Source organism: Scomber japonicus, chromosome 10 (genome assembly GCF_027409825.1).
Source record: "Scomber japonicus isolate fScoJap1 chromosome 10, fScoJap1.pri, whole genome shotgun sequence".
In the NCBI taxonomy this organism is placed as follows: domain Eukaryota; kingdom Metazoa; phylum Chordata; class Actinopteri; order Scombriformes; family Scombridae; genus Scomber; species Scomber japonicus.
In genome coordinates, this window is record NC_070587.1 from 33,684,060 (window position 1) to 33,709,293 (window position 25,234).

At 40.8% G+C, this 25,234-nt stretch overlaps 2 protein-coding genes across 2 annotated transcripts in view; one reads left to right on the forward strand and one right to left on the reverse strand.

Moving 5' to 3' along the window:
• The first annotated feature begins 1,057 nt into the window (after positions 1-1,057).
• aste1a (asteroid homolog 1a) lies at positions 1,058-11,264 on the forward strand. The gene is made up of 6 exons (XM_053327340.1): positions 1,058-1,240; positions 7,052-7,881; positions 8,388-8,693; positions 8,811-9,009; positions 9,219-9,357; positions 10,633-11,264. Exons 1-6 carry the CDS (start codon positions 1,114-1,116, stop codon positions 11,051-11,053), a joined length of 2,022 nt encoding a protein of 673 aa, XP_053183315.1. The 5' UTR covers positions 1,058-1,113; the 3' UTR covers positions 11,054-11,264.
• Positions 11,265-18,344: 7,080 nt separating this feature from the next.
• The window catches only part of atp2c1 (ATPase secretory pathway Ca2+ transporting 1), a 53,737-nt gene continuing 46,847 nt past the window's right edge, over positions 18,345-25,234 (reverse strand). The window contains exons 20-27 of the mRNA XM_053327363.1: positions 24,315-24,365; positions 22,667-22,833; positions 21,973-22,041; positions 21,043-21,159; positions 20,158-20,305; positions 19,956-20,051; positions 19,382-19,523; positions 18,345-18,621 (exon numbers count right to left, since the gene is read on the reverse strand). Coding sequence (XP_053183338.1) covers positions 18,500-18,621; positions 19,382-19,523; positions 19,956-20,051; positions 20,158-20,305; positions 21,043-21,159; positions 21,973-22,041; positions 22,667-22,833; positions 24,315-24,365 — 912 coding nt within the window. The 3' untranslated portion in view covers positions 18,345-18,499. The remainder of the gene's footprint in view (positions 18,622-19,381; positions 19,524-19,955; positions 20,052-20,157; positions 20,306-21,042; positions 21,160-21,972; positions 22,042-22,666; positions 22,834-24,314; positions 24,366-25,234) is intronic.

Sequence of the window (25,234 nt, forward strand, 5' to 3'; positions counted from 1 at the left end):
ATAAATAATTAAAAATAATAATAAAAAAGAAAAAAATAAACCAGTTAGTCACTATATTACTGTGAAGAGTATTAAATACAAACAAATAATTATATAAAGTTTAAAAAAAATAAAATTAACAAACACAGTATTTGTAGTATAGGGTACAGCGTACATTCTCCACAATAAATTAAGAATATATATATTAATATATATATATATATACTTCACACTGCTTTTTGTAAGACGTCAAAAGACAAAAAGGTTGGACTGGTTTCATCTTTAACAATGTGTTGAATTTTAACCCTTTCGTGCATGAATTATAATAACCTCAGTCAGGATTTTTCTCCTATTTATTTTTTATTTTTTCTTCCACTAAATGATATACTATTACACTATAATAACATAAATCAACTGATCTACAACCAAACACATTACTGCAGGTGTAGCGGTGATGTATGGGATGATACTCTAGTGTCCACTATGATGGCTGATGTGTAACTATGCATCAGAATCTATTCATACATAAGAGAACAGCTGCAGTGAGCACTATGCATGAAAGGGTTAAAAGCTTGTTATATTATCCATTGTGTCAACTAAAGCTGTTAAATATATGTAGTGGAGTAGAGAGTACAATATTTCCCTCTGAGATGTAGAAAGTAGCATCACATGGAAATACTACAGTACAAGTACAAGTACCTCAAACTGTACTACAGTAAAGTATTCAAAGTATTTGGGTAAATGTTGCTGCTTCTTAGTAACTTTCCACCACTGAAACCAGATGGTTGTTCAGGGCTCAAAGAACATTACTGAACTATATTTATCAGTTTGATTTGAGACATTAAAGTTTGACATCCACAATAACAGAAGGTCAGCTGTTATTGTGTCCAGTGAAAAGCTGCACGTACATGTTTGCATGTATAGTACAGGTCTGAATGGTTCATCATTATACTTGGCATCTTCTGGGCTGTAAACAAATAAAAGCTTGCATCAGTCTGCTGAAGGTATGTTGACACCAGCTGATCAACACACTGATGTCAGGAAAGTGAAACTTAAGGAAACAGAAACGGAGTGTGGAGGAATCTGGTATAAAAGCAGCAGGGATGCAGGCTGCTCATCAAACTCAAACCCAACATGGGTGTTCAAGGCTTTGTCACGTTCATAGAGAATCACCCGCAGATCTACCGGGACGTCCGGTTCATGAAGAGCCGGCTGCTGATCGATGGGGCCAACCTGATCCACCTCCTGTACTTCGACTCAGGTAAGAGCACAGAAACTTTTAAAGTACTTTGACTGCACTACTGGACTCAAATGCTACTATCATAATGCCAAAGGTCTTTATCTGACATCATATTGTTATTATTTTATTATTATTATTTTTGTCCAATTTAACGAAATTGAAGGAAAGTCATATTTCAGTTAGTTGCTTTAGACTCAACGTATAAAACAATAAAACAATAAAACAGCATGAAGATTCAAAAAATGACAGATCATTTTAAAGGAAATACAAAAAGTTAAAAACATAATAAGAACTATTTTGGGTCCGTTTTCCGGTTACATAACAGTGATGCTGGATGGCGTCGTTACATGTCAGATATTATTTGGGGGTTTTAATGAGTGTGACAGTAAACTCTTTGTTTACTTATGTTAAACAGAGAACATAGACTCCCGAACACAAGCAGGGTTCTTATTATTTACACAGTGAGCCTTTAATGAGACCTATTCTCCGGTGCGCTGCGCTCACATGCACGCGCATACATGGACGCGCGCTGTCAATTGCAAAGTTACCACGAAAAAACATTCAATTATAACAACTAACATACAGTCAATACTGTCAAAAACATCACTTCATGCAGAGAAAACATCCATGCAGGTACCACGAACAGACAGAAAAACTCAATAAATATAAAATAATATTATATATTATATATACAACAACTGAAACGCTGCATACGCTTCTAAACAAACTGTATTAAACTAAATACGTAGGCTTTAACGACGTTGACTATGGTTGGGACTTTAAAAATGTGTTACAATATATATATATTGGGTCCACAGCAATACCAACTATGCAATAATAAAGACAGAAGGTATACATTTGGTGCAACAGCTGCTCATTAGTGTTTATATTGTTTATATATTTTCCGGGTAGAAATAAAACGGAACAGAGTCTGGCCGCAAACACTGCGCAATGCACAGTGCTGTCACATACTCAGGGAATCATGTGATGACACACCGTCTAGCACAGCTGTAATGTGCAACAAGCTGTCATAAACTCTAGCTCTCTTTAACTCATTTTTAAGTCTTTGGGACTTCAACCCTTTCACTCATAGTGCTCACTGCATGGACACATATTAAACTGTTCTCTTATGAAAGGATTTGATGCATAGTTACATGTTGGGTTTGAGTTTGATGAGCAGCCTGCATCCCTGCTGCTTTTATACCAGATTCCTCCACACTCCGTTTCTGTTTCCTTAAGTTTCACTTTCCTGACATCAGTGTGTTGATCAGCTGGTGTCAACATACCTTCAGCAGACTGATGCAAGCTTTTATTTGTTTACAGCCCAGAAGATGCAAAGTGCAATGATGAATAAATATAGTTCAGTAATGTTCTTTGAGCCCTGAACAACCATCTGGTTTCAGTGGTGGAAAGTTACTAAGAAGCAGCAACATTTACCCAAATACTTTGAATACTTTACTGCAGTACAGTTTGAGGTACTAGTACTTGTACTGTAGTATTTCCATGTGATGCTACTTTCTACTCCACTACATTTATTTAACAGCTTTAGTTACTTTTCAGATGCAGATTTGACTCAATGGATAATATAACAAGCTTTTAACCCTTTCATGCATAGTGCTCACTGCAGCTGTTCTCTCATGTATGAAAGGATTCTGATGCATACTACACTATACTAGAGCGTCATCCCATCCCCACTACACCTGCAGTAATGTGTTTGGTTGTAGATCAGTTGATTTATGTTATTATTATAATAATGTAACTTGGCGAAAGAAAAAATTAAGTTCAATATTTTTTTCATGCCTCATCAGAGAAATGAAAAACATTACTGACTGAGGTTATTATAATTCATGTGTGAAATGTGTGAAGGTCATGTGGTCTCATCCTCGACTCCATCAAGGATCAGAAAGTTCATACAGTACATGGTAGTATATTGTTGTTTTTCAAAATTTTAATTGTAATCCTGTTAAATAATGTCAATTTTTTACTAAATGTTTACTTTAATCTGATAGAATACATTTACCCTTTTTTTGTATCCTAATATCCTGCTTTTCATTATTCATGTCTTCAGCTAAGGATCCAAAAATACATGATTCTCAACATTTTAATGCACTTTAATACACTTAAAATTCACTTTAATCTATTACTTAATAATTCCTCCACAGTGATGGCTGAGAGGAAAAACACCTGTTACCTGCTCCAATGTTTTATCATTTGATTGAGGCTATAGACTATAAATAGACTATAAATAGACTATAAGGCAATAATAGTTTATGAAAGAGTCTAAAGTCCTTTTCAGACTCATATTTTTCAGAAGCGGCTGAGACACACTCGACACAGAAAATAAGTATTTCGACTTCTGAATAAAGTTACAAGAGTGTTTTTTTATGATTGATTCATGAGTCATTTTGGTTTCATGAATAAATATGAAATGTTGCCGTTGGTGCTTTCATTCAGGTAGTTTTCCCGATGTCTTGTATTACAATAACTGCCCGATTGTTTATTTGACCAATCAGTAAACACATTCGATCAAAGGGCAAGGCAAGATTATTTCCATAGCACTGTAAAAACAGAAGCACAAATACGTCTAATGAAAAACAGCCACAGCCCAAACCTTTAACCAGTTTCACCTGCTCGTCACAACACACTCTAAACAACCCCGACCACAGCAGGTAAACGCCTACTGCAGCAAAACAGCATGGACGTCGCATCAATGACCGTGTAAAGCAGAGGAGTCAAACTCATCCTCATTCAAGGGCCACATACAGACCAATCTGATCTCATGCGGGCCAGATCATTAAAAAGATGGAAGGAAGGAAGGAAGGAAGGAAGGAAGGAAGGAAGGAAGGAAATAAGAAGGGAAGGAAGGAAAGACAGGCAAAAGGAAGGAGGGAAGAAAGGGAGGAAGGACAGATGGATGGAAGTACAGAAGGAAGAATGGTAGGAAGGACAGATGGAAGGAAGTACAGAGGGAAGAAAGGGAGGAAGGACAGATGGAAGGAAAGAAGGAAGGAAGAAAGGTAGGAAGAACAGATAGAAGGAAGAAAGGGAGGAAGGACAGATGGAAGGAAGTACAGAAGGAAGTATGGTAGGAAGGACAGATGGAAGGAAGTACAGAGGGAAGAAAGGGAGGAAGGACAGATGGAAGGAAAGAAGGAAGGAAGAAAGGGAGGAAGGACAGAAGGAATAAAGGGAGGAAGGACAGAAGGAAGAAAGGGAGGAAGGACAGATGGAAGAAAGAAAGGAAGGAAGGAACGAAGAAACAATAAAAGGAAGGTAGGAAGGAAAAGAACACAGGAAGGAAAGTGGGCCGGAGTGGACCCCTCCTTCTCAAAGGTGGGCTTACCTCACCTGACCATGCAATCTGAACCCTGAGGAAAAGTCGCAGGACTTTTCCTCAGGGTTTCCTCAGGCTCATAACTTTACTTTGGTGTCAAAATGTACTTTAAAAGTCTCAGAAATGATCCCATAAAACAGCAGAATGGCTCACATCATATACCACTGAGGCCAATAACACCATGACAAAAAATACTCTATTACAAGCAAAGTACAACATTCCTAACTTTTTAAAAAGTACACAGATGTTAAGAAAGTGGTCTAAACAAACCTATAATATGGTGGACTGACTCCAATTATATTAGTGGATTATTAACAGTTAGAAGACGACGTGAACCCTTTTTATATATAAGTAGCAAGACCATTATGACAAAATTACTCCATTACAAGTAAAAGTACTGCATATAAATCTTGTAAAAGTACAAAAGCATTGGCAGCAAAAGTATTGTAGGAGCCAAAATATGTTTTGTTTATATTTATATTTGCTTCAGCTGCACGTATTGCGTCACATGCATTGATTGACACATTATATTGGACTATTAATACTGAATCATTGATGTTTTCTTAAGGCACAGCAAATGTATCCATTTATATTCTTGGGTAGTCTAATATATAATGATACATATTTTATAAATTGATTGCTTTGTGTATAAAATATTGATCTGAACTACAAAGTAACACGAAAGAGAAGTACTCCTGTAAAGTACAAGTACCTCAATAACATTACTTGAGTAAATGTATGTTGTTTTATTGCATCACTGCTTATTGACACTGACAGTATCTCCTTAATTTAGCACAAAACCACAGTTCCTCATTATCCCTCATTATTTTACATATTTTCTGTCATGCATAACAACATGGTGAGTGCTCAGCACCACTCCCAATGTCTGAAGAAAAGCTGATAAACAAACAGCATTAAGTAGGAACTGGTTCTACGGCTGCTGTTGTTGACATTTGACACATTTGAATCATTGCAACCTCTCAAAATGTTAAGATATTTCAGTCTGGACCAAACTGGTGGACTGACATTAACTTCCCTTCAGCCACACCAGCAGCATGATAGTTCCAGTGGTACAAAGTAACAAAGTACAATAATACTCAAGTACACTACACCTCCTTATTTATCCATCCATCCATCCATCCATCTTCTTGCCGCTTATCCGGGGTCGGGTCGCGGGGGCAGCAGCCTAAGCAGGGAAGCCCAGACTTCCCTCTCCCCGGCCACGTCGTCCAGCTCTTCCAGGGGGACCCCGAGGCGTTCCCAGGCCAGCCGAGAGACATAGTCTTTCCAGCGTGTCCTGGGTCTTCCCCGGGGTCTCCTACCGGTGGGACGTGCCCTGAACACCTCACCAGGGAGGCGTCCGGGAGGCATCCTGATTAGATGCCCGAACCACCTCATCTGGCTCGAGAGGAGCCAGATGAAAGGGTTGAAGTCCCTCCTTATTTATTTAACAGCTTTAGTTACTTTTCAGATGTAGATTTGACTCAATGGATAATATAACAAGCTTTTAAAATACAACACATTGTCAAAGATGAAACCAGTCAGCAGTGTGTAGTCGGCTCACATTTCAGATGTCTATGAGTTGTTAACAGCTCCACCAAATACTGATTTTTCCCTCTAAACTGACACACTGATACTTCACTATTAATAATCTAATGATGTCATATATAATAATATATCACTACTTTTACTGTAATACTGCATACTACATCACTATAATACTGCAGTACTTTTACTGTAATACTGCATACTACATCACTATAATACTGCAGTACTTTTACTGTAATACTGCATACTACATCACTATAATACTGCAGTACTTTTACTGTAATACTGCATACTACATCACTATAATACTGCAGTACTTTTACTGTAATACTGCATACTACATCACTCATAATACTGCAGTACTTTGACTGTAATACTGAATACTACATCACTCATAATACTGCAGTACTTTTACTGTATTACTGCATACTACATCACTCATAATACTGCAGTACTTTGACTGTAATACTGAATACTACATCACTCATAATACTGCAGTACTTTTACTGTATTACTGCATACTACATCACTATAATACTGCAGTACTTTTACTGTAATACTGCATACTACATCACTCATAATACTGCAGTACTTTTACTGTAATACTGCATACTACATCACTCATAATACTGCAGTACTTTTACTGTAATACTGCATACTACATCACTCATAATACTGCAGTACTTTTACTGTATTACTGCATACTACATCACTCATAATACTGCAGTACTTTTACTGTAATACTGCATACTACATCACTCATAATACTGCAGTACTTTTACTTGTAATAGATTATGTATTACATTTCTGTATTCGTAGCTACTTCTGTGTAATTTACTGAATTCCTTGTCAAACTTGAAATGACTAGGATTTGTGTCTCTGTTTAGACATTACAAAGTTTTTGGTGGCGTTCAAACTCTTCTGTGTGTTTCTTTTGATTGATTGATCAGGTCTGGACCAGAATCACGGCGGAGAGTATGCTGCCTTTGAAGAGCTCATTGAGAAGTTCATTGCAGCCCTCAGAGCCTGCAAGATCGCACCGTATGTGCTGATGGATGGAGGCTCAGACCACACTGACAAAAAGCTCGAAACTGTGACGAAAAGGGCCGAAGATCGGATCCAGAAAGCCCATCGAGCAGCAGTGAGCGGCGAGAAGGCGCACATCCTGCCACAGCTGGCCAATATAGTGTTCAAACAGACTCTGGCCCGGCTGGACGTCCCGATGGCCAAGTGCTTTGCAGAGGCTGATCAGGAGATAGCCTCACTGGCCCGAGAGTGGCAGTGCCCGGTGCTTTCCAACGACAGCGACTTTTACATCTTTGACCTCCCGGCGGGGATGCTGCCCATCTCTCATTTCCAGTGGGAGGGGTTGGTGAAGAGAGGCTCGCAGAGCTACATCCCCTGTAAGGGCTACAACATCTCCAGCTTCTGCACTTTCTTCAGCATCCAGCGCCAGCTCCTTCCCACCTTTGCTGCCCTCGCCGGGAACGACTACGTGAAGCTGCAGAGAACGGATTCGTCCATCAGCTGGGGTCAATACGCCCCGACTGGCAGCAAGGCGGTCCGCTTGGAGGGACTGACCCGCTGGCTGAGGAAATTCAAGCAGCCTCAGGAGGCTTTGGAGGGGGCACTGGAGCTGATGGGAGAACTGACCACCAAGAAAAAAGTGAAGGTGCAGCAGAGTTTGGCTCTGGGGATGCAAGAGTACGAGCTGCCTCCCAGCACCCTGACGAGGTTCTTCATGCATGGGACAGCACCTCCATTCCTAGCACCGGAAGAAGTAATAAAATCCTTTATATCTAATTAATGATTATTAATCAATTGACATACAGGACTAAAGAAATATTTTAGAAGCTAAAATCTGAGAATTTGGGCTCAAAATGATTAATACAGTTGTCAACTAATCAGCTAATTGTTGCAGCTGTAATTTAGTATAAAATTATTTAAAGGCTGGTTCGATCACAGCTGCATCAGTATGAGTCAGCTCAGTCAGTCCGGGAGTATTTTCCATTGCAGGATTTTAATTTCACTCATTTTCACAATATCAGTTTGTAATTTACTCAAATTTACTAAATTTGTGAATTTACTCAAATTTTGCAAATTTTCTCCTCAGTTTCTTTTTCTGTAACAATTGAACAACTGATTAATAATTACCTGATTATCCCAAGTCCTAAAATGATGGTTTATTTTCCATTTACTATTTTAAATACTATATAATATTATCATTTATATTAAGTACTGTGACAGCGAAAATGTGCTCAGTTTGCTCTATTTGGTCTTCTGAAGGTTACTGATCTCGTCCCTGAATGGACCCGCCTGCGTCTGACGCGGGGCCTGCTGACCACAGACATCCTGGATGTGTTGCTGCTGCAGAGGAGGTCCCTCAGCTATCCTGTGGAGCACGGCAAAATGCCCAGCGCTTGCCTGACCTCTAGGCCGATCCGCCAGGTGATTTACGGGCTGCTGCTGGGCAAAGGGACGACGCTTCATGTGGAGGAGAGAGACAGGGAGGGCCTGCAGCTGAAATACAACTCAGTCCAACCGACCTTCAAAGGGGTCGCCAAGACGCTGAAACTCGAGTCGCTGCATAAGGTAAAGATTTTGTGGTTTTATCCAAACAGCCAAAAGTGTATCATTATTATATTTATGTTTTCACCTTTAAATGCCCATGAGTGGAATGAATTAACTTTTGGTTTCATGCGACACCAGGTGGATTCCTCTCAACGCTTGCAGGTGCTACTGGAGTCTTTAGGGGTGACTCAGGCTTCTCTGAGCCGCCTGCCGCCTCACCTGCACCTCCCAGTGGCCGCCACCTGCTACTGGTTTCAGAGAGCTACACCCACTCCAGACATGGAGCTGCTGAAGGCGCTAGTGCTGAACATCGGAGGCGCACTGAAGCAAAGAACAGGTACGACAAACACAAACACATCATGGTGCTTGAACTGGCGTCTGTGACATCTGGCTCATTTCCTATTTGTTTATGAAATTTCCATTTTCCTGACGTTACATATTTGTAGCTAAACAACAATGAAAAGTAAAACAAAACTAAATAATCTCAACTGAAAACACATCTTACAGCAAAAGCCTCATGTCTGCCCGTTCATTCGTGTGTTGCAGCTGTGCAGAATCAACACACTGACTTCAAGCTGGATGTCAATGTGGTTCATGCCTTCAACCAATGGCAGTTCTGCCTGAAAGACAGCATCCACCTGAACCAGCTGCTGGATCTGCCTTTACCTGAACCACGCGTGGCACAGTAAGTGTTGGGTTTGAAACTTGCTGTACAGAATAAATTTGAATACAAAGCAGCCAAAGTGTTAGAGCAGAAAGATGAGATTCATTGAGTTGCAAAGTTGTGGAAAATCTTTTATGATGAAGCCTCAGCTACCAAAGTGAGAAACATCCTCTCTGCCCCAAAAGCCCATGTATAGTCTCATCATTTGATTTATAGGGTTAGGGTTAGGGTTATATATCTGCTGTAAAAGTGCAGCAGTGAAGTCCAGTCTGTAACATGCAGTCCTGGTCTAGAAGAGGAACTCTGTTAGAAGACTTTAATCGTTTTAGTTTATATTGAGCTCATTTGTTGTAAAGTTATAGGAGTACTATAAGGCTGCAAACTATTACATATTAATAATCAAGTGATTATCCAGAGTATAAAATGTCAGAAAAGTGCAGATATAGAGATGACCAATAGTGAAAAACCCAAATACAATGAGTTTACTGTCATGAAAACTGGAAAATATTCACAATTAGGAAGCTGGTACCAGTACAAGTTTCTCAAATGTACTAATGCTGTAAACTTTTGTCATTATTGCATAAAAAAATGACTTGAACAGTTGATCAGTTATCAAAATTGTTGCCAATTAATTTTCTGTCTATTAACAAATCAATTAGTGATCTATTCATTTCTGTTATTACCATGCATAGCTGGGGTCAATAAGGGCCTCAAATACAAACTTTTGAAAGTAACTAAAGCTTTTAAATAAATGTAGTGGAGTAGAAAGTACAATATTTCCCTCTAACACCATCATTCGTTTCACATGTGGTTTTGAGAGACAACTGTCAACAATTATTGGATGATTCAAAAGCAGCCGCAGAACCAGTTCCCAGTTTATTTATCAGCTGAATATAAGATAATGAGGGAGGACACTGTGCTTTTGTTCTAAATGAAGGGAAGGTGCAAAGATAATATCAGTCAGAATAAATGTAATTAGGCCTATAAAAGATTTCAGTCACATTCTTCTCCCCTACTGGTTTTCATGCTGTCACTAAGGTACTTCTTTATGATGGCTTAGACAATATAATGCATGGTTATATACAGCTTATAGTCTAAAAAGCTGCTGACTTCCCACCACTGCTTAGATCTTTCTATCTGAAAGGAACGAAGTAGTGTAACATATTCAATGACAAATATTTGAAAGGGCACACCAGCTTTTGTTGTGTCCATGTAAATTTCTGCTTCACTTCTAATAAGAAAATAAAACATGAACTCACAAGAGACGACCCTGCCTCCATCTTCTCTGTGATTCAGGTTGTATGAAGGGACGATGGTCCACCAGCTGGTCCGCACCATGAGGTCACGACAAAAACTGAAGAAGTTCCTGAAGGGCGATCGCTCCAGTATGAAGCTGTACCAAAACATCCTGTCTGTCATCCATGAAGTAAACGCTCAATCGGCGGCGGCGGCGGCAGCCTCGCAGAAGGCCCAGACGTCTCCACGGCAACGGCTGCCTATGGGCGACATGACGGCCATCATGCAGCAGCTGTTCATCACAGGTAACGACGAGGAAGACGAGTGTGAAATATTCAGCGTGGTCAAAGCAGAGGAGGATCTTCGGTTCCACGATGTGCTGTCGCTGAGGACTCGCTACAAAGCTAAAGAGCGAAAGAACAAAGGCAACAACCCAGAACTGTTCCGCAAACAGGAGCTCCGAGGCTTGAACTTCCTCTGATGGAAACCAGTCCAACCAGTCCTCCTGAAGTCCAGCTCCATCTCATATACAACATTGACTCCTGTACTGTACTGAAGTATGATTCACATACTTATTCACTTTTTTACTCTGCAGATTATGATTCAAAGTATAAAATCTGCAAAATGATAAGCTTATAAAATATGATGCATTAATAATTATTAACAGTTTATAAAGTAAAATGAGCTACACCCCAAAACTAACTGGAACAATAAAATCCTGCAGGGTTGTTTTTACGCTTCGCTGATGATACTTTTGTATTTTCTGTCAACTGAACTGTATCTCAAACTTGTTAAAGAGTGTTTTTAAGCTGATGTGTTAGATGTGGTATTTTTTATTGCAAGTACATGAAGATAGTAGTAATCAAGGATCATGGTTTGTTCCTGTGACTTAATCAGAACAACATTTGGATGTAAATGTTTGATGGTCATCTGCTGGTTTTGATTTGATGGATGTTCAAAATCAATGAGCACTTTTTAATTAAAAAAAATATATTGTTTGATGTTTGTAAAATTCAATTATATGTGGTTGAAAGATCCAAAAAAAAAGCAAATTGGAGTAAGATTTTTAATATTTATATGTTTAAGATAAGATATTGTAAGAATGGAGAGATGAAGGAATTATGAAATGTCCTGTTTTGTGTTGTAAAATGTTACTTTTTAATGTGTCAAGTGTAAAAATAAACTTTGCCTGCGACTCAACACAAGCTGCCTCTGTAAATATGTACACATACACCGTAAAACATCTTAAAGAACTGATAGTACCTTATGTACCTACTAGAACACTGCGCTCCCAGCATGCAGGTCTACTTGTGGTTCCTAGTATCTCTAAAAGTAGAACAGGAGGCAGAGCCTTCAGCTATCAGGCTCCTCTCCTGTGGAACCATCTTCCAGATTTGGTCCGGGGGCAGACACCCTCTCTACATTTAAGAGTAGACTTCAAACTTTCCTTTGTGATAAAGCTTATAGTTAGGGCTCTTAGAGCTCTTAAATTATGCTGCTATAGGCTTAGACTGCCGGGGGACTCCCATGATGCACTGAGCTCCTCTGTCCTCCTCCCTCTCTCTCTCTCTCTCTCTATCCATCTATATCCATTAACATTCATGTTCTATTAATGTATTCAATAGGCTAAACTTCTTCTGGTCTCACAGGTAATCTGGACCTGTAGACGTCCGGATGACAGATTCCTGTCCCGGACCTTCAATGTGCTTCTCTCTCCTCTCCTTCCTCTCCTCCTCTCTCTCTCTCCTATCCTTCCTCTCTCTCTCCGATCCTTCCTCTCTCTACCCCCCCTCTCTCTTTCTCTCTACTCCTCTTCCTCTCTTTCCTTCCTCTCTCTCCTCTCCTTCTTCTCTACTCCTCTTCCTCTCTCTCCTCCTCTCTCTCTCTCTCTCTCTCCTCTCCTTTCTCTCTCTGCTCCACCTATCCTTCCTCTCTCTACTTCTCTTCCCCTCTCTCTCTACTCCTCTTCCTCGCTCTCCTCTCTACTCCAACCGGTCGAGGCAGATGTTCTCCCACTCTGAGTCTGGTTCTACCTGAGGTTTCTTCCTGTTAAAAGGGAGTTTTTTTCTCGCCACTGTTGCTCATGTGGGAATGTTGGGTCTCTTTAAAGTTAAAACCTGAAGAGTTCGGTTTAGAACCTGCTCTATGTGGAAAGAGCCTTGAGATAACTCTGTTGTGATTTGGCGCTATACAAATAAAGATTGATTGATTGAAAACAAAGATGAATAAAAACAAAAGAGAGCTTCTTTAAAAGGTTTATAAAATTTTAATATACATTTTATTCTCACCCACACACGCTCACATACACACACATTATAAATAAAAACAGGAAGTAAAGAGAGAGTGAGTCAGTGGTGTGACTGGTGTTCGGTCTTTACAGCGTCACACTGAGCAGCTGCAGCTTCAAATTTCAGTTTTTACTAGAAATGTGATTTAAAAACAGCCGCCGTGTTACAAACAGTACTTCACAAAACTCTGCAGTGTTGCTAAAATGATGAAGTTATATTTAAAGAGATTGTTTCCTGTAAGTGTTCATTGGCCTCTCGTGTGTTAAACTGGGTGAACTTTGTCATTTTTTTGGTTGTTCAAGGAAAAAACAAAACCCCAACAAATCCAGAAGTTACTCTCTCCACCAGCTCCTGAGGGAAAGATCTAAATGCTCCACTATGTTCATGTGTGTGTTTGCTAGAGCTGGGCGATTATGGCAAAAAATCGAAATCACGATTAACCTTTGTTGCCATGACAACAGTGAACACCACCAGTAATTGACATGAGCAAGATTAAGTTGATTAGTGTTTCTAAATGTCGGTTTGGATTATTTTTGGATTAATTGCCCAGCTCTAGGGTTTGCTGTGTGGTGCTGAGCAGGAAGTGAACAGTGGGCTGACGAGAGGAAGCTGCAGTCAGTGATAAATCTCTGTAGGTTCATCACTACGAGTCACAAAAAACACATTACACACTGATTATATTGATTATAGCTGATTTAAAGAATGGATTTGCTGATTAACATTTTCATTATCGATTATTCTGCCAATTAATATCTTGATTAATTAATATTTATTCACTTGATCTATAAAAAAATTAAGTCAGAAATATTTATAATGTTTATTTAATTCTCCTGATGTTTTAACCCTCCTGTTGAGGGAGGGAGGGAGGAAAGGAAGGAAGGAGGGAGGGAGGGAAGGAAGGGAGGAAGGTAGGAAGGGAGGAAGGAAGGAAGGAAAAGGAAGGAAGTAGGGAGGAAAGGAAAGGAAGGAAGGAAGGAAGGAGGGAGGAAGGAAAGGAAGGAAGGAACAGTCAAAACAGACAGGAGGGTTAAAATGTCTTGTTTTGTCCATAACCAAAGAATATTGTACAGTTTTAAAAATGATATAAAACAAAGAAAAGTAGTAAATCCACACGTGTGAGAAGCTGGAACCTAAATATTTTTGACATTTTTGCTCGAAAGCTCACAAACCCCCCCCCTCTAAATGTATGTATGTTGGTATCAAAAGTCTAAATTTCGTAGGCGAGAGCTGCTTTGTGAGACACTTTCCAAAAAAAAACCTCTCAGCAGAAAAAAGACTGACACACTCCTTCAGCCAATCAGCATCCAGACCCGCGACCAGTAAGGTTTGGCCCCGACACACAGCAGATACAGAAAGCACGACTTATATAACAAAGCGCATGAGTGTTAAGACGACAGACAGACAAAACTCTTCACTTAATTTTACAGTGTCGAATGTACAAAGTTCAAAGTTCACGCACAGAGAGAGAGAGAGAGAGAGAGAGAGAGAGAGAGAGAGAGAGAGAGAGAGAGAGAGAGAGAGAGAGAGAGAGAGAGAGAGAGAGAGAGATAGAGATCAGTCAGACCACAGAAACCAGCAGAACGTCTGGATTGATGACGGAGGACAGGAATGCACGTCGAAAAATGGTTTCTGGATGGTTGTGAAGTCATGAACTGAGGATTTCAATCACATGTGGCTGTCGGGAGTGGAAGAGAGACCTCAAAAAACCAGACGGGAGAGAGAGAGAGAGAGAGAGAGAGAGAGAGACCTCAAAAACCAGACGAGAGAGAGAGGGGGAGAGAGGGAGAGAGAGAGAGAGGGAAAGAGAGAGAGAGAGAGAGAGAGAGAGAGAGAGAGAGAGAGAGAGAGAGAGAGAGAGAGAAACATGTCCTCATAATTAAACTGTACCTGCACTCAAAGAAACGACCCACGGGCGCTTAAAAAAAAAAGAAAAAAAAAAGCTGCTTTTCAAAAACTCGTCTCACGTCACTGTTAAACTATAACGAGGCTGTGGTTCAGGTCCGGTCAGGATGAGGCACAGAAACCACTCGGTTGGGCTTTTAAGGGGAAAGATGATGGATTTTTAAAAAAGGGTCCCAACTGCGTCATAATCACAAACGGCCACTAGATGGCGACAACGTAACTAGTAATTGACGTATACTGACGGGTGAGGACGGGCTGGTGGGAGGAAGGACGCACGGGACACGATGGAGGTCATGTGATCCGTCATGTGAGCTCTGCTGCACATGAAGACAAATTCTGTCAGGTTTTTTTTGTTGGTTTTTTTTTGTTGGTTTTTTTTGTTGGTTTTTTTTCATAAACATCGGACAGAGTTTCATGTTTGTAGTTTAGTTTTGACGATCACTTCCTGTTTGAGCTTGATGATGAGTCTGATTACAATAAAACTACGAGTTTAAACATGAATTTAATTGTTTCCATTGTGATTGTTTGACTGCTTCATCTGTTTTATTTTATTTAATATTCAACCTGATTGTTTGTGTGATGTGAAGCTTTACAATTAGAACTCACAGGAATGAAGAGAAAAACTAAACACTGAAAAAAGAAAGACAAACAGTAGTTTCCTGGAATATTTCCGTAGTTATTTGCTCACCGTGGGTCATAATTAAAGCTTCATACTGACGTCAGAAAAAAGCCTGAATGTTAAAAAAGATCAAAACCTGGAAAAAAAGAGGGAAAAAAAGAAAAACCTCTGCTGTTGTTTTATTTACTTTTTGTGGAACATAAATAAATAAAACATGTAAAATACAAAATATCACGTTTGAACCAAAAGATCAACAACATTAGGTTTTTTCTTTTCTTTTCCTTCTTTTTTTTACGTAGCCTATTATGTGCCTTTTGGGGAAAAAGTTAAATAAAACAAAAAAACCTTCAACAACATTAAAAAAAAAAAAAAAATTCCCAGAAAGCACCATTTCTTTTTCATATTGATTAAAAAAGGGGGGAAAGTGGAAGCAAAGCCCGATTCAAGAAGAAGAAATAATCACGTCAAAGAAAATAGTTTGATTTTTTTTTTTTAATAATAATTTAAGTGCTGAATGGATGAAACAGAGAAACCATCTGTCCATCTGTAAAGGGTTGGTTTTTTTTTTTTTTTGTGTGGACGTAATTTATAAATGATGGATGACTTCTATAAGGCACAGAATGAGAAAAGCATTTAGTCTCTGCGTTTGTACCCTGAAGCGACCGGAAGCGGCACTCACGGAGCTTTTTATTCTTTTGAGGCCTGATTCCACATTTAGACTTCAGGATGTTTGTTTCCGGCTGCTTTCACCGTCTGACCAGCAAACAGCAGCCGGAACAGCTAAGTTTACTTTATATATCTTTATTTTTATTTCTTTTTAAACAGCACAGCCATATATTAAACATGAGAGGCGGCGAGTGTAGAGGAGCTTATTAAATATCAGCTGCACAACTGAAACCAGACTCGTTTTTTAATGAATAACCCAGTGTGCGTAAGAACAAGCATGTAAAACAAAGCATGGATCACTTTAAAAAAAAAAAAAACTAAAGAAAAGAAAAGAAAACAAAGCCTGATGGTAGCAGGTGTAACGGAACATTTACTCCTCAGACTCTGTTCAGCGTGTAAAATAAAAAAAAAACACTTAATTTGAGAGACGGTCGAAAAAAATTAAATAAAAATAAATAATAAAGCCAATTTTGTGCTTTTCTTTAGAATCTGTTCTCCAATCATTTCTGTCTGTTATTATTTATTAAATCCTAAACACAGAAAATCTTGACCCGCCTCGTTTAGCTTTTATAAGCAGCATGTTAACAGTTAATAAGTCTTTATAATAAACTATAAACATAGTTAAAAGCAGATTTAAGTGTTTAATTATGTTTTAACCAACAACTCTAACTGATGAATGACTATATAGTAAAGCACTGTAATAATATAAAATACGTCTTCATTGTATAAGTTATAATTGCCGACAAATACCGAACATTAATAAACACTTAAACATGGATTTATATCTGCTTATAATTATGTTCTACTGTGTATAAAACCATTTAATTACTTTCATTATAATTTAATCAGCTAACTAGTCGTTATATCTATAAATGCTCTTTGTAATTACAGCCAACGGTGTTTTCTTCAAAAGTCGAAAAACCAAAGAAATTAAATTTATTATCACAAATTATAACATTTGAGGAGCTGAAAATAGACAATATTTGCAAGTTTTCCATTAAAAACAGACTAACTTGCTTATAAATGCTAAACAGGACGAAGAAGAACAAACAGAGCAGTGAGAATATTCCTTCTGTCGTTTTTAAGGAATCGAGACTTCCAACCTGCAGTAGCGTATGTTTGGCCACTTGGGGGCAGCAGAGACAAGCGGTCACAATAAAGTTACAGCTACTAAAAATATGCAGATTTTTCTTTTATACTTTTATATTTTTGTTGTTATTTAGTTTCAGTTCTTTGCTTTTGTGTAAACTGTTAACTTTGAAGGATATTAAGAGTCCAAATAAGAAAATTAATAAAGATTATTTTACTACACTACCAGGATTAAATCAAGCTGTAGTGAAACCTTAAAAAAAAGGGAATAGAAAAAGCTAATTTTAAAATAAATGTAAAATGATGATGAAAAAAATTTAAATGGAAAATCCTCAAAACTGCATAAAAAACTTAAATTATTAAAGATTAAATTGAAAAAGTCAATGGAAAAAAAAACAAAATGGAAAAATTGAAAAGCTTAAATGCTTACTTTGCACTTTTTCCAATTGAACATTTTCCATTTGCTATTTTTAAATATAAGTGCCTCTTAAAATATCCTCCATTGTTAACATGATGCTCTGCCTTTAAATGCTTTAAATGTGAGAATGAAACAAAAAAAACTAAATCAACATTTAACTATGATCCAAGGATTGTTTTAGTACCGTTACACCTCCACCATGAACTTTACCCCCCCCCCCTCGCTCCCCCATCCCCCCCCCCCCCCCCGCCTTCGACTGTATAGTTTAAACCCAACAACAACAACAGAGGAAGAATTCAAAAGTCCTGAAAATCAAGCTGAATAGTGGTCAACACCTTCTAAATGATTAAAAACTGAAGAGTGAAAAAAAAAGAAGAAAGGAAATTGCACACGTCTCTAGCCTTGATTCTTCAGAAGATCCTTACACGGCGGGCGGGGGTGTGTGTGTGTGTTTCTGTGTGTGTGTGTGTGTGTGTGTTGGGATGTTGGGATGATGGGGGGTGGGGTTGGGAGGAAGTTGTGTTCGGTCGTTCCGTGGCAGTTTTCCCCCCAAAAAACGAGAGCTACGAATCTAAAAACGAGGCCGACACGGAGGAGGAGCTAAGACCCGACGCTGCAGGATTCAGTAGTGAGACCCTCGAACGATGAGGACAGGGTCGGATCATCCAGCAGCCATCTTGTCCTCCCGGTTTAAACAAAGTCCAGGAACCCCCCCCCCCTTCCCCAAACGCCCCCCTACCCAACCCCTTCCCCCCCTTCACCAAAGCAGAGAGCCTCCTCCGGTCCCAGACCAGAGCTTCTCCCTCTGGAAGGTCTCAGAGGAAGTCCTTACAAGTCTTAATTAGTCAGTGCCATCAGATGTAAGATCCTTTAAATACTCCCATCACCTTCATCTTCATCTTCCTCCTCTTCTTCTTCCTCCGAGGCCGAGCGGCAGGGGTCGGATCATACCTCGTGGAAGCTATCGAAGGACGGGCTCCTCTCCACTCCTCTCCACCTCTCCACCTTCTTGATGGACTCTGAGACGACGCAGACGGAGGAAGTGAGCGCCACCAGGAAGAGCAAGTCTGCAGAGAGGAGATAAACAACCACGCTTTACACTGAGACAGCAAGGAGGTAGGATTTAAGGAAGGAAACAAGGAAGGAAGGAAGGAAGGAAGGAGGGAAGGAAGGAAATATGGAAGGAAGGAGGGAGGGAAGGAAGGACTGACGGAAGCAAGGAGGGAGGGAAGAGAAGGAGGGAAGGAAGGAAGGAGGGAAGAGAAGGAAGGAAGGACAGAAGGAAGAAAGGAAATATGGAAGGAAGGACTGACGGAAAGAAGGAGGGAGGGAAGAAAGGAAATATGGAAGGAAGGAAGGAGATGGAAGAAAGGAAGGAAATATGGAAGGAAGGAAGGAGGGAGGAGAAGGAAGGAAATATGGAAGGAAGGAAAGAAGGAAAGAAGGAAGGGAGGGAGGAAGGAAGGAAGGAAAGGAGGGAGGAAGGAGGGAAGAGAAGGAAGGAAGGACAGAAGGAGGAAAGGAAGGAAGGAAGGAAAGAAGGAAGAGAGGAAGGAAGGAAGGACAAACGGAAGGAAGGACAGAAGGAATGGAGGAAGGAAGGAAAGAAGGAAGGAAGGAAGAGAGGAAGGAAAGGAGGGAGGAAGGGAGGAAGGAAGGAAAAAAGGAAGGAAGGAAGGAAGGACAGAAGGAAGGAAGAAAAAGAACACAGCAAGGAAAGTGGGCCAGATCGAACCCCTCGGCGGGCCGGTTCTGGTCCACGGGCCTCATGTTTGACCCCCCTGATCTAAACAGTTGCTGCTTGTGATTGGTTGGTTGTGCTTTTACCCAGAATGCTCAGGCTCTCTGTCTGGAAGACGCTCTGCAGAGGAGGGAAGTAGATGACGAGCAGCTGACCCATGATGGAGGCCAGGACGGCGTAACAGAACGTCCTGTTACTGCAGAGCCCCATCTCATGGACCATACGAGTCTGAGGACACACACACACACACACACACACACACACAGAGACATACACACACAGAGACACACAGAGACACACACACACACACACACACACACAGACACACACACACACACACACACACACACTTTATTTAGGGTCAAAATAACAAGAATCAGGATGAAGAGTGATGTGTGTATATATATACATACATATATATATATATATATATATATATGTGTGTAGAGAGAGAGTTGTACATTTGTGAAGGTGTTTCATTAAAGTCTGTAAAGTAAGAATAAATATGTGTTCTGAGTTTGACATACCACAGAAAAGTGTGTTGTTAACCACCCTGCCAAATTTGGCCTCACTGTCATTTTGCTTTTTAGAGTGTGTGTGTCTCTGTGTGTGTGTGTGTGTGTGTGTGTGTGTGTCTGTGTGTGTGTGTGTGTGTGTTACCTGTGATCGTGAGCTCAGAGCGTTGAACATGTCGAAGAACACAAAGCAGGTGAAAGTCATAGTTGTGTCTCTTGGAGTGATCACGTTGTCCTGCAACTACACACAACAAACAACAAACCTGCTGATTCAACATGTTTCTGTATCTATATATTTTAACTAAAGCTTCCTGTGACTGATGAAGGAAGCAGATAAAGCTTCCTACCTCTCTCCAGAAGACGAACAGCGTCCCACAGACGATGACGAGCGCTGACACCAGGATCTTAACGATCAGGCTGCGAGTGATGATGCTGTCTCTCACGTTACGAGGCGGCTTCCTGATCACGTCTCCGTCTACAGGCTCCACCCCCAAACTGACCAAGACACAGGAAACATTCTCACATGAAGCTTCCTTCCCTCCTTTCCTTCCTCCCTCCCTCCTTTCTTCCCTCCTTTCCTTCCTTCTTCCTCCCTCCTCTCTTTCCTCCTTTCTTTCCTTCCATTCCTTCCTTCCCTTTCTTCTTCCTTTCTTTCCTCCTTTCTTTCCTTCCTTCCCTCCTTTCCTTCCTTCTTCCTCCCTTCCCTCCTTTCTTCCTTCTTCCTCCCTTCCCTCCTTTCTTCCTTCTTCCTCCCTTCCCTCCTTTCCTTCCTTCTTCCTTCCTCCCCTCCTTTCCTTCCTCCATCCTTTCCTTCCTTCTTCCCTCCTTTCCTTCCTCGTTCCTCCCTTCCTTCCCTCCTTTCCTTCCATCTTCCTCCCTTCCTTCCTCCCTCCTTTCCATCCTTCCTTCTTCCTCCCTTCCCTCCTCCCTCCTTTCCATCCTTCTTTCTTCCTCCCTTCCCTCCTCCCTCCTTTCCATCCTTCCTTCTTCCTCTCTTCCCTCCTCCCTCCTTTCCATCCTTCCTTCTTCCTCTCTTCCCTCCTTTCTTCCCTTCCTTCTTCCTCCCTTCCGTCCTTTCTTTCCTTCCTTCTTCCTCCCTTCCGTCCTTTCTTTCCTTCCTTCCTTTCCTTCCTTCTTCCTCCCTCCCTTATTCCTCCTTTACTTCCTTCTTCCTCCCTTCCTTCCTTGACTTAAAATGTTGATAATCTAAACAGCAAACTTTCCCCCTGTACCTCTGAGCAGGAGGTCCGTCCATGATGATGTTGATCCACAGGATCTGCATGGCGTTCAGCGGGTTGGGGAAGTTCATCAGCGTTGCCAAGGAGATGAGTGTCAGAGCTGCAATACTCCTGTAGACCAGCAGGTGGAGACAGAGAGAGAAAAGAGAGAGGTTGGTATAACACGGGGGTTTTGCTCCGTTCTCTGCTAGGCCTGCATGAAACCACCGCGAACGATTTAGAAGATGCTCTCTTAATACAGTAAATACGGTAACAGCCTGATGTTGTATTTCCTCAAATTTAGTTGATTTTCCTTGATTTTTGTGCCTCTACTGTGGTTCAGTAGGCTACGTAGTCCTTCCCTCCCTCCTTTCCTTCTTCCTCCCTTCCTTCCTTCTTCCTCTCTTCCTTCCTTCTTCCTCTCTTCCTTCCTTTCCTTCATTCTTCCTCCCTTCCTTCCTTCTTCCTCTCTTCCTTCATTTCCTTCATTCTTCCTCCCTTCCCTTCCTTCTTCCTCCCTTCCCTTCATTCTTCCTTCCTTCTTCCTCTTTTCCTTCCTTTCCTTCATTCTTCCTCCCTTCCTTCTTCATTCTTCCTCCCTTTCCTTCATTCTTTCTCCCTTTCCTTCCTTCTTCCTCCCTTCTTTCCTCCTTTCCTTCCTGCCTTCCTCCCTTTCCTTCCTACTTCCTCCCTTCCCTTCCTTCATTCTTCCTCCCTCCTTTCCTTCCTTATTCCTCCCTTCCTTCATTCTTCCTCCCCTCCTTCCTTCTCGCTCCCTTTCCTTCCTTCTTTCTCCCTTCCTTCCTCCCTCCTCGTCCCTTCCTTCCTTTCCTTCATTCTTCCTCCCTTCCTTCCTTTCCTTCATTCTTCATCAAACAGTCCACACAGGATAATATCAACATAACAGGATTCATCTGGACACTGCGTCAGTATCGTTTCACTCACGTGCTCAGCTGGAAGCGGACAAAGTTTTTGATGTTGTTGTAAATCCCTTTTCCCTCCTCGATGGCCGACCTGGAAGAAGAGAACAGACCAATAAAAAAAGACTTCAACTTAACTTCAGACACTTTTACAATAAACATGCTGAAAATTTGGTTTATTCTTTATTCTAAAACTCAAAGATACTTTAAACCTGCTACACATATGGATCAGTGAGTTCTTTAACCCTCCTGTTGTCCTCGAGTCAAGGAAGGAAGGGAAGAAGGAGAAAGAAGGACAGAGGAAAGAAGGTAGGCAGGGGGGAGTCAAGGAAGGAAAGAAGGAAGAAGGAAGGAAGGAATGAAGGAGGAAGGAAAGGAGGGAGGGAGAAAGGAAGGAAGGAAAGGAGGGAGGAAGAAAAGGGGGAAGGAAAGAAGGAAAGAAGGGAGGAAATGAAAGAAGGGAGGAAGGAAAGGAAGGAAGGTAGGAGGGACAGAGGAAGGAAGGAGGGAGGGAGAAAGGAAAAGAGGAAGGGAGGAAGGAAGGAAAGAAGGACAGAGGAAAGAAGGTAGGGGGGATGAAATACAGAGAGAAGGAGAGAGGGAGGAAGGAAAGGAAGGAAGGAAGGAGGAACAGTCAAAACAGACGGGGTCCATTTGACCCGGGAGGACGACAGGAAGTTGAATCTATCGGTCATGATCTCCGCTGGCGTTTGACTCACATGATGGTCTGGAAGTCGTCGTCCACCAGAATCATGTCAGCCGCCTCTTTGCAGACATCGGTTCCCGTCTGGCCCATCGCCACGCCGATGTCAGCGGCCTTCAGAGCCACGGCGTCGTTCACACCGTCGCCCGTCATCGCCACCACGGCGCCGATGTTCTGGAGAGACTGCAGGAGGGCCGGAGGTTCACTTTCAGGGTTTCTTACTGAGATATACAAACTCTCACTCTATTATTAAGGCTGCATTCACGCTGCAGGCAAATCTGATTCAAGTCTGATTTTTAGGCCTGACTGTCCACGCTGTTTTTAGACTGGGCCACATTAATGACCAATCTGACAGGTTGCTGTGGCAACGTTGTCCGAGCGGAGGCGTCATCTAGCGTGTATTGTGTGATGTCATATAATTGCGACAGCAACAACAAACCCTCGAGCTTCGCTTGAACGGAGCCATCTCCCCAAAGATTAAGAATATAGTTTGGTCCTCTGATGTTGGACTGGTGTTTACATCCTCGGTTGTCTCCAGTGATATCACCTAGCAACAACACCTGGAATAAGTCCTCCAGTGATATCACCTAGCAACAACAACTGGAATAAGTCCTCCAGTGATATCACCTAGCAACAACAACTGGAATAAGCCCTCCACTGATATCACCTCGCAACAACAACTGGAATAAGTCCTCCAGTGGTATCACCTAGCAACAACAACTGGAATAAGTCCTCCAGTGATATCAGCAACAACAGCTGGAATAAGTCCTCCAGTGATATCACCTAGCAACAACAACTGGAATAAGTCCTCCAGTGATATCACCTAGCAACAACAACTGGAATAAGTCCTCCAGTGATATCACCTAGCAACAACAACTGGAATAAGCCCTCCAATGATATCACCTAGCAACAACAACTGGAATAAGTCCTCCAGTGATATCAGCAACAACAGCTGGAATAAGTCCTCCAGTGATATCACCTAGCAACAACACCTGGAATAAGTCCTCCAGTGATATCAGCAACAACAGCTGGAATAAGTCCTCCAGTGATATCACCTAGCAACAACAACTGGAATAAGCCCTCCAGTGATATCACCTAGCAACAACACCTGGAATAAGCCCTCCAGTGATATCACCTAGCAACAACACCTGGAATAAGTCCTCCAGTGATATCAGCAACAACAGCTGGAATAAGTCCTCCAGTGATATCACCTAGCAACAACAACTGGAATAAGCCCTCCAGTGATATCACCTAGCAACAACAACTGGAATAAGTCCTCCAGTGATATCACCTAGCAACAACAACTGGAATAAGTCCTTCAGTGATATCACCTAGCGCTTTTTATGAATTTGAACGTCCACAGTGTGTTGTGACCACTTCCATTTGTACTGCGAATATTATATGTTGTATTAGTTATTTTTATTTATTTATTTATTGTGTTGAACTCACTGGATGTCATCGCTGTGCTAAGTGTAAAATAAAGAAATATAAACAAAGTATGAGGAGAAACAAAGTGTCTGATTTAACTCCGATAACTTCTGATAACTTTAGATTTACAGCAGGAACTTCTGATGGTCCACAGAAACAACATGTATGGTTTTTATGAATAAACTGGTGCTGGTTCAAATCCCCACATCTGTAAACCTGTAAATGTTCCTGCTCACCTTGACGATCTTCAGCTTGTGTCTGGGACTGGCTCGATAAAACACGGTTACCTGAAATAAAAACACATTCTGTGACTTCGGCTCCGTTCACTCGGCTCCGTTCCTGCTTCCTGTAGCAACATTAAGAAAATCTGCAGTCACAGCAGCAGATTATTTTTAGCACCAAACTGTTAATTTTTTCTGCCTTTTTTAACACATGAAAGGAGCTGGAGCACTGAGCCCGGGAGAGAACCTGAATATATCTTAATATTTATTAGCTACTGTAACTCTGGAGAGCTTCAGATCTGATTGGACAAGTTTAACGTAATTCCTGCTGGACTCACGAGTTCTTTTAAAATAAAATAAATCAGGTTTTTATTTTCTTGTCCACCAGAAATCAGAAATAGGAAATGTGACATAAAGAACAAATGTGGCAACAGGAGATCACAGAAAGAAATCAACACATATGTTCGGGCCGCACGATACAGACACAATAAAATATCACTATATTTTTGACCAAATACCTCGATATCGGTATTGATACTGAAATATTGTAGAGATGACTGTCTGTGCTTCCACGAAATATTTACGATATCAAATTTTTGTTAAATAATAATCAGTAACGTGGATATAACGACAAGACTGAACAATCTGGTAAGTTAAAAAAATTTACAGTAATGCAGAATTTACCGTAAAACCAGGAAAAGACAACACTGATTATATATCACAATATTACGATATCCGAAATATAAGACGAAATTTAGTGTTATATCACGATATTACGATTTTAAGGACGATATCTAGTCTCATATCACGATATTACGATACTAAGACGATATCTAGTCTCATATCACGATATTACGATACTAAGACGATATCTAGTCTTATATCACGATGCTAAGACGATATTTAGTCTTATATCGTGATATTACGATACTAAG